Raw genomic sequence first — 9,824 nt, 5'->3', positions numbered from 1 at the left:
AAATAACATCAACAAAACTTAAAGTAATTAGTCCTTATCACTGCGCAAGTGGAAACACTCAACGGAATTTCCAGTAAGCATCCTCTTCTTTGTACTAAGTACCTTAATTAAGGATTTCCTGTTTTCTATGTTAAGAAGACGTGGATAAAATTCATAAGTTTCTATTGAAAAAGAAATCCTCCAAAAAGGCCAAAAAATCTTTACATGGACGACCGTCACCATTTCAGTATTTCGACAGATGTCCCCCCATTCTGGGTGTTGTACTTGCAGTCAGGGATGGAATCGGACTGATACACGGAGATCTTATACAATCTTCCCTTGGACTCCAACTGTCTGAACACCCACAGTCGTCTGTTGTCCAGTGTGAACCATTTCCCGTCTCTTCTACACACGGTGATTTTCGGAATACTGTCTATCACAGTGCTATCTTCAATACAGGCTTCCAGAGTTCCATATATAGTACGAAAGCCAAACCTAAAATGGTCCTTAATTGTTGCCTGAGAAAAATAGATATCACTTGGTCTCAGTTCCAAAGTCATGTTCAATACTCACTCAGTGTCTTACCCTCTTACGTTCTGTGCACCTCACAACAGCGGACGGGTATTTTGTTGTTATTTACATGTTAAACGTTACTATTTTTAAGAATTACACAATAATTTTTTTCAAATTAATTTTCCAAGAAGATAAAGTGAAAGTACTGGTACTGGATACTGATAGTGAACAGAGTTTCCGAAATTAACTAATGCGTCTGATGTATCTATTCAGGTTATATACACCCTTTAAAGATAAAGCAAAGATATATTAATCAATGATAGTATTTCCAGTTAATTTATGTAACAAGAGAAAGTAGAGGGCTTACGGATTTGGGGGGGGTGGGGGTGGGGGTGGGGGGTTACAATTACCTCTCAACAGGGTGATGTCATCAGTAACATTAGCCATACAAAAAAAATGTTCAAATCAATGATTTCTGTTGGAATACCACTGACAAACTCTTCTTGTCTATCACAAAAACAAAAATAGAAAACTTTCAGAGCAGTCTAAAACTCAGGCTTATAAAACGTGATGGGGGGAGAGGAATGTTTGTTCTGTGAAACATGATTTAATTCCGGGTGGTGGGGTGGAAGAGACAGACTGACAGTCTGATTGAAGAGCATACGAGGAGTTATCAAAAAGTTCGCCGACTGAGGCGATAAAATTAATACTATGTGGTCCATGCTCTCAAACTTTATAAGGAACATAAAACAACAAAAAAATGAAAAGTTGAAAATTTTAGCTTCATACTTTTATTATTTGCCAAATTATTATAAAATAAATATGAAATTATATGATCACCCGGCGCTGTCGCCGTTTAGTTTCATGACGTACGACAACGCCATTGTTTTTCAATGTCTGATTCTTCTATCTCAAACATGTATATCGAAGAGATTCCTTGGAGTTGAATAAGGACTGAAACCCGTCTTGTTTATAACTTTACAATGTTATAAACAATGGCTTTCAATGCATAAAATGTTGCAAATAGATTTATGCATTGCGAAAGATCCTCGCTTCGTTATATCAGCAGATTTTACGTTTGGGGGTTTAATATCTACAACACATGATCAACGTCTTTTTTGTGACGTTATTGGCTTTTCGAACCTTGACTACAATTGAACATTTATAATACCTGTGCACCACTTTTCTCTCTGAATCTATTTTGGTATTAAAAAAACAAGTACTCTGGATGCATTTTATTTCTCTGTAGCCAGTTTAAACATTTCCTAGGTCTATACCAGTTTTTTTATCAGGGACAAAACTCTATAGAATGTTGGAAAAAGAACCCCCTCCCCCTTTTTGACGTGATTTTCAAGCCCTTAATTGTTTGAACACTACATACAAAATTCACGATAAAATTTTATAGAATTTACAGAATGAAGTATAAATTGCACATACCTAATTTAACTGAAGTTTTAGACGTCAAATGTTCGTGACAAAAGAGCTTTTTCTCAGCAACACCAAGATCGAAAAAGCGTCATGTTCGAGGTTGCGCCGCCTGGACATTATTAGAAATAAAATTCATGATTTTTGGTTTAATTTATAGATAGAAAAGATGATGCTTACAAAATATTTTAAAATTTATTGATGTACCTACACCGGTTTTAATTTCGTGGCGCCAGTCCCCGAACTTTTTGATACCCCCTCGTAACTCTCCAAATATTCCCCATTTCCTTAAAAAAATGTTACTGTTCATGCCATAAATGTGGATAATCATGCAGAAAGTTGTAGTATATGTAATTTGCATATAAAGTTAGTGTATGTTTATGGATAAATGACAGACTACCATTTAGCTGCTCAAACAAGCTCCTCATCAGAGAAAAAAAGCACAACACAGTTCATTTGAATAAAAATATTTTTATCAAAATTGCATCATAGTACAAAAATATGTATAAATAATATAAAAATATATGACAATACACATCACTAACCGAGACAAAGGTTAACAATAACAAAATTTTCCTGTTCTCAATAAATGAATCATTTTCTTACATAGATAAATTTTTTTTTCGAATTCTCAAAAAACTCTCAAAGCAGTCCTTGGAATATTACTACAAGAAGTTGGAATGTTTGTATAGCTTGATATTTGGATATAATTGTTATTGCTATCACACAAATGAAAGGGTATTATAGTGAGCAATAACCCTCCAGTGTCATCACAGCATATATTTTATCATTTTTCCACAATCAAACAGCACTATTCACTATCCTCTCACACTCAAAAACATTCATTCAAAAAACTTCCTAAATTTATGGCAAGCAACATGTTCACATTAAGCAAACTCCCCTCCCCTCTAACAGTTGTGATAACTCTCAGACACAAACATGAGTGAGGCATAATATTTTAACTTTCCTCTGACAAAAATTAACATTTCTCATACAGTTTTCTTGTTAACTCTTTTCCTAATTAATTTTTTTCCTCTATGTGTTGTGAAATCAGTATGCTTGGAACATGAAGCTATGCGAAAACAAGGATTTCCAGTCAAGATGGGTAGACTCTCCTCGCTTTTCAAAATTTAATTTCATAGCCACTCTTTAAAAGTCTTTTGACATCACTGAACTATGTGCATAGCTGAAAGTCAAAAGAACCTTGAATAAGTTTGTATTCTAAATTTAAGTTAAAGGCTTGTTACAATTTATGAATTTCTTAACTGACATTTAAATCAATAATTGCCATCAATCAGATAGAAATCACACTTACTTGTTCTTGCTTGCATTGAATCTTTGTAGCTGAAAAAGCAAAAATAATAATACAGAAATGTGCATAACACTTCCGAAAGTTTACAAATTCAAAACAGTATACATGAATCTATTACTGTAAACCAACTTTCATCTGTAAAAGAGATATATCCACAAGGTTTGTAGCCTTTATTTTTTTGTAAAAATTTCTTCTGAATGAATTATTTGTCTAGTCATGAAAATTAGCATACTTTGGATTCCAGTCTGAAGAATTGTGAATGAGGATGTTGATAATAAAAGTTGGTTTAAAGTATTGTTTGAATATATATGAAGAGATAATCTTATTGTTTAGCATTTGTACAAAATCTAATATGGAAAAAATGTTTCCATTCTCCAATCCAGTAACATTTAAAATGCTCTTGACTTACTCATTATAAAGGACATTCACAGCGAAAATCAGGATGACGATGATGACGAACATGAAGATGGCAAAGGCCACGAGGACCCACCAGAAAGCTGACCAGCCCTCTAATGTCTTAGTGGTGGCTGGCTCGCAGGGCTGAAAGATGAAACAAGACCTTGGTACAATGGGCATATAAATCAAATCATTATTTTTTTGAAGCTGTTCAATAAAAAGCACAACAGAAAAGCTGAACAATGCCATAAAACCAAGGTCTCACACAGCAGATAAATACAGTGGACCCTCATTTATCCGGACGCTTTGGTTCCCAGTCAATTTGTCTGGATAAGTGAAGCATCCGGATATCTGAATCACCCGTTAAACAAGACAAAATAACATTTAAAAATTTCGTTCCGATAAAAAATCGTCCGGATACTGAAGCATCCGGATATCTGGCGTCCCGATATCTGAAGGTCCACTGTATTTTGAATAAAAGCACATAGACGGCTAGTTCATTTGTAAATAAGTAGACAGGACTTACCCCTGGACTGTAGAGATTCTTAGAGGTAAGTACTGACTGGACATCACCTAGGGCTGCTGTTCCATCATAGGAATCCACAACACGATTATTTCTCACAACAAAGAAACAGATATCTATCCTGAAAGAAGAATAACAGCTTTTAATACTATGATTTTAAAGTAAAAATTCTTCACACTCAATCTTACAGTCTTCATAATATACTTGTGTATAAAACTTAATATGTTATAACTGTAAGTATGTTTCATTTTTCAAAAATAGGAACAGACAGAAAACAAAAACTTAACCACTCTATAAACTAAGTGTTAACATATGAATAAGTATATATTTTTCAAATACATATTTATTTCTTGAGGATATTGGGGTAAAATTTACATAAGTCAACATTCATTTTTCAGGAAATGAAAGGGAAATAAGTGGCATATCAAAAATTAACTTTGAGTGTTTATTCACAATAATAAAACATAAATTATGATTGGTACACAATAAATCATTATCTTACTGGTTAGCACTGGTGCCCGTGGCTGTCACATGGTAGCGGGTGTCTGTAGGAATGTACAGCACAGAATCAGGATTGCTGTTTAGACTCCTGAAAAAAGTATATGCTGACATTAAAAATATTTCACCACATTCCTACATTGTGTTGTTTAAAATCATATTCATAAACAATAAAAGTGCTTAGGCCATCTTTTGATTTTACAAACCCAAATGAATAAAAAGGATAAGCAAATGAAGTAGTTATACCAATTCATTCATTTCTACATTTACATTGAATTATATACATGTCATGACCTCAATGACACTTTCAGAAGCAGCAATGAAAAGATGGGTTATTTTTCATGACTCATGTGTGCACCATTACTGACCTTTCCAGCTCATCTACAAACTTCTGCTGGTCACTATTTAAATTTGAAGCCATCACAACTCGAACCTGACTGGATTTCTCTCCAATGTAAATCTAAACAGGGTAGACCAATAATGTAAGTGATATATTCTCCCATCAAGAAAATATGTGGGTACTTCGGCACAAACTTTGTGAACATTTTAAATTAAATATTTTTTCAGACTGAGAGAACAATAAATGAGTTTCATTTATACTGTAGATCACTAATTTTTGCAACACCTATTTACGCGAGATAGTTATTGACTCTTGATAAGCAAGACAAAATTTTCATGAATGGTGGTTATTGCTTTATATATCCTAAGGAATACTATTATACATGAGAATTAAATTTCGCAAGCACACTGTCTTTCGTAATTACATGAAAATAAAGTTCTCACAAATAAAAAGTGATTTACAGTAAACTAACATTCATGCATTGATCTATGCATATTTTACCCTTTGTTAATAAAATAGAAGTCTATTTTTAGCACATTCATACCTTTAAGTTGTATGTACTGTACATCTCCGATCTGAGGTAGTCTTCCCCTTTAATGGTCAGTTCAAAATACCCTCCAATGAAATACTTATAGGCTTGAAAGCCAACTGAGATCTGACCAGTTTCAGTGTTTATCTTGAATGCATCAAACACAGAAATGTTCCTGCTCTTGGCAGTGTTGATGTACTGGGAGTGAATGATGCTATAACGAACTCGTCCTTTGTCCCCAACGTCAGGGTCACTGGCAGTCAGCTGATAAACATTGTCCTTTGTGGGATAGGCAAATATATCTTTAAAAAAAATAAAAGCATCATATATCAATTTTGTTTTAATGAAAATAAAGTCATTAAAACATTTGCTTTGCTCTTAACAAGATCTAGGTATGAAATTTGAGAAAATATCTTGCATAACGACATAATAGAGTCTTTGAAACAGAGCTTTAATCAAAAGGATACATATAGTTTGATGGACCTACAAGAAGAAGACACATGAAAAACATTTTGCCTATACATGGCTGGGCATGTCAAATATTACTTGATATATTTTCTCCGATCACCCATGACTGTTGACTTACAAGTGTAGTCGCTGGTTAGGGAGAATGTTGGTTTATTGTCATTAACGTCCGACACGGACACCAGGAGGAACAGCACGTCGTCCTCGGCGTACTGCTGTAGGTGCGTCTCCAGCTCCTGTTTACTGGGAAGTGACCGCTTCCTGCGACTGCCGGGTTTCTTGGCCTGGACACAGATGAGGTACCTAGCCTGAGATTCTCGGTCAAGAACTTGGTTAGTGGTGATTTCTCCAGTGGCTGCATTAACTTTAAAGCTCTGGGAGATGTTAGAGTAACCTGAAAATACAAACAATTTATTTTCTCTAATTCTGTGTTTTAGTCAAAATTGTAACTTAATCATTTGCAAAGTTAAAGCATCAAAAGGGGAAGGGAACATCATTTATTTCTTCCATATTGTCCTCTTTGTTTTTTTTTTGTATAAATTTATAACAAATGCTTTTGAGAAATGCCCCTTCCACTTAATGTTATCCCAGGAAAACAAGATAGCTTACAGTACAAGCTGTCATTGGTGTAGAAGCTGTACTGGACCGAGTTGTAGGGAGCGAGATCGAGATCACAAGCTTGAGCTGTGTAAACTACCGTCCCTATGGGCTCACTCTCACGGACAGACGTCTCGGTAGGAATGTCATACTGAAAAACACATCAAAGAGTCAATCAGTGAAATTATTTTAAGAGTATCTGATTTCATATCATGGCTATACAATGACAATGAGTCACAAGCAGGGACAATACTGGTAGATAGTCAGATCAGTGACTTATTCCACCTTTGTTGTAATTCTTACCTGTCTATCCGGACAGTTTTTGAAGGAAGGGTTTTCATCATCTATGTCCTGTAGTTTAATGGACAGAAGTCGTGTACTCTGTAGAGTTCTGTTTAATGTATCGGTCGCAAGTAAGATCAACTGAAAATAACAGATTTACATTTATAGAGCTTTTTCAAAATATTGGAAAGATACTTTTTGTTGTGCAGAAATTTTCTTATCTTTAAAAAGGATCAGAATTTATTGCTATATATGTACATGCTCTTCAATATTTTTCCAGATAAAATAGCAGAATGTAAATGTGCCATCTCATTTGAATTTGGCCTTTCCTAATCAGATATCAACATATAATGGTTAATTATGACTTACATCATGGGTCTCTTGTTTCTCTCTGTCCAGTGTGTGATTACGGGCCACGGTGACGATCCCTGTGACCGGGTCAATGACAAACTCAGATACGTCTTCGTTATCACTGAGGATCGAGTACTCAATGGAGGCCCCCGGAGTTCGGGGTACAGCTATGGCTCGGATCACAGCGGTCCCAATATCAGCATGCTGAAACAAAGAACCCCAAATTTTAAGAATGAAATAAACAAAACAAACCAATCTGTACAAACTTTTAAAAAAAACATATACTGATAAATTTCAACTATTTTACTATAACAATAGATTACAAAAAGAACGGATCTTACCTCAGTTATGTTCATAATAGTTACAACATTGGAGTCTCCGAATCGTGGGGAGATCCAGATAGGTTTTCCATTGTCCAGTTGTCCACTGCTGACATTGATGTACACGATACATGTACTAATTAGGACAGGGGTGCCGCGGTCCTGGGCATGAACCTCCAGTCTGTACGGGGACTTAGCTGAGGCTCCCCTAAGGGAGTTCTTGCTGTACAACATCCCACTTTCTGGTGAAATTCCAAAGTAGTCCTCCTCTACAAAATAACAAAATAATTTAGTCAGGATTGTATTTGAAACCAAAAGCAAGTCTGTTCTGCTTAAATATTTTACAGTGTAATATACAATAAAGCTTTATTTACACTTCACTCATCACTTTCAATAAACAGGGCAACATAATATGGCAATGCTCTGATATCCATTTTGAATTGATATGAGTTTCAAGGTGGATCAGAAACCACATACAGATACATGCATTTCTACAAATGCTTTGAAAATTTTTTTGTAACTTTTTGCATAGTGATGTTAAAACAAGGTACAGAAAGGCTCAAATCTGGCCATAAAGTAGGTAAGACATCTCTCTAAAATCTGCATAGCTGATATATATCACATCGGGAGTAAAATAACTGAGCTGTTGAATTTCATTGAGAAGATGAGTTGATGAATTTTCAAACCTGGTGTTCTTGGAGCAGGGTCTACTGATACAATGGTGTAATCAATCTCCCCGTTGACCCCGCTGTCGAGGTCAGTGGCGCGAACCTCTCCTATATTGGTGTTCAGATCATAGCTCTCCACGGTCAGGAATGAATACTCCCTACTGGAGAACACTGGGGGGTTGTCATTAATGTCCGTTACTCTTATTGTCAACTGTTAATAAAAAAAATCAAAGTCTGTTCATGCATAGGAAAAGTTCAATGAGAAATTGGAAAATCTGATGATTTTCTGATGATTTTCAAATTATGCACTTTTTCTCCTTTAAGAAGTTGGATTATTGGTAGATACTAAAGGAACAAGTACTGATTTTTCTTAGGTACTTTCCAGCTAGATTATTTAGTAGATACTATACGTACAGGTACTGATGACCTCTGTCGTACTTCTGAGGACTGTGCGGAGGGATTGTCTTGGGCAGTTAACAATAGATTATACTCCTGGGTTGTCTCGTGGTCCAAAACTGTGCCATCACTGATCAAAATCAGCCCCTACAAATAGGTTCTTAGATTTAGTTCACTTGTAAAGAAAGAACAAAAGCAAAGCGCAGTTTACAAATGCTCTATTCCACACTGTATAGCATTGACTACAGTAAAATCATTTCTATAAGTTGTAATATGACAGTGAGTTCTTGTGGAGTGACAATAAATATGACTGTCAACTTGTGAAAGCATTCAGACAACGTGCTTCTTTGGCATATTCTCAGGCCGGTGCCATGGGCAAAAAGCAACCACACTAGTAATGCTTTCCTCCAAACATAATTCCTTTCCCTTTTTGTATCGAATAACCCAGCTCTATCATAAGTGCATGCAAACAGACAATTTAGAAACAAAATGTAAACAAGTTTTTTCACCTCATCCTCTTTTCTGGTCTAAAAAAAGCCAACCACATAAAAAGCTTATTTCATGCAATTTAATGTATATTATCATGCCTATTTTCTGATATATGTTTTGCACTATCTGGACAAGAGACAATTTTTGCATCATATGCATACTTGACAATTAATCAGATCTAAGGATCTAAGGCAGGTAACTATGCTCAAAATACTAACTATTGAACATTGTCAGAAGAGCATGCTACTATTTAACGAATTTCAAACATTCATAAATATTTTTTTTTAATTTTCTTACAAAACGATGTAGGTATGCATATAAGATGTAAGAGCCATGCATCTGCACATTTCTCTTTTTATCAGCTTGATTCTTAGACTAATACTTACAACTCCAACTTCATTACTCTGAAATACAGGTGCTTTTTCAAAGTCATTTTCATGAAAAATCTTTATTTAAAAAATCACCCTGATTTGAAACAGCTTTTCTTTCTTCTATCTAATGGAAAAAGAGTTTTTAATATTACATAGTGTATAAATTTATAGTATTTGTTTATTTACAAAGAAACAGATAAAGATTACCGATTTTAAGATCATGAATTTGTCAAAGCCTTGCCCGCTGAGTGAGTACTCGATCTCGGAGTAACTTCCGCTGTCTTTATCTCGAGCATACACTGTAGCAATCTGATATGGATAAACTCTGTCCTCAGATACAGTGACTGTATATTTCTGAAGAAAAAAAATA

General features: G+C 35.0%; 1 protein-coding gene across 1 annotated transcript in view; it reads right to left on the bottom strand.

The window, feature by feature from the left end:
* Positions 1 to 2,383: 2,383 nt before the first annotated feature.
* The window catches only part of LOC134283726 (cadherin-23-like), a 60,726-nt gene continuing 53,285 nt past the window's right edge, over positions 2,384 to 9,824 (bottom strand). The window contains exons 28-43 of the mRNA XM_062766200.1: positions 9,662 to 9,808; positions 9,470 to 9,487; positions 8,613 to 8,741; positions 8,217 to 8,409; positions 7,552 to 7,799; positions 7,229 to 7,414; positions 6,881 to 7,000; positions 6,590 to 6,728; positions 6,102 to 6,374; positions 5,531 to 5,817; positions 5,015 to 5,106; positions 4,651 to 4,737; positions 4,152 to 4,269; positions 3,639 to 3,769; positions 3,233 to 3,261; positions 2,384 to 3,103 (exon numbers count right to left, since the gene is read on the bottom strand). Of these exons, the coding sequence (XP_062622184.1) occupies positions 3,084 to 3,103; positions 3,233 to 3,261; positions 3,639 to 3,769; positions 4,152 to 4,269; positions 4,651 to 4,737; positions 5,015 to 5,106; positions 5,531 to 5,817; positions 6,102 to 6,374; positions 6,590 to 6,728; positions 6,881 to 7,000; positions 7,229 to 7,414; positions 7,552 to 7,799; positions 8,217 to 8,409; positions 8,613 to 8,741; positions 9,470 to 9,487; positions 9,662 to 9,808 (2,217 nt within the window). The 3' untranslated portion in view covers positions 2,384 to 3,083. The remainder of the gene's footprint in view (positions 3,104 to 3,232; positions 3,262 to 3,638; positions 3,770 to 4,151; positions 4,270 to 4,650; positions 4,738 to 5,014; positions 5,107 to 5,530; positions 5,818 to 6,101; positions 6,375 to 6,589; positions 6,729 to 6,880; positions 7,001 to 7,228; positions 7,415 to 7,551; positions 7,800 to 8,216; positions 8,410 to 8,612; positions 8,742 to 9,469; positions 9,488 to 9,661; positions 9,809 to 9,824) is intronic.

This window comes from Saccostrea cucullata, unplaced genomic scaffold (genome assembly GCF_032062105.1).
Source record: "Saccostrea cucullata isolate Sc308-1 unplaced genomic scaffold, CSIRO_AGI_Scuc_v1 ctg451, whole genome shotgun sequence".
Lineage (NCBI taxonomy): Eukaryota > Metazoa > Mollusca > Bivalvia > Ostreida > Ostreidae > Saccostrea > Saccostrea cuccullata.
This window is presented reverse-complemented; position numbering and strand designations above follow the sequence as displayed.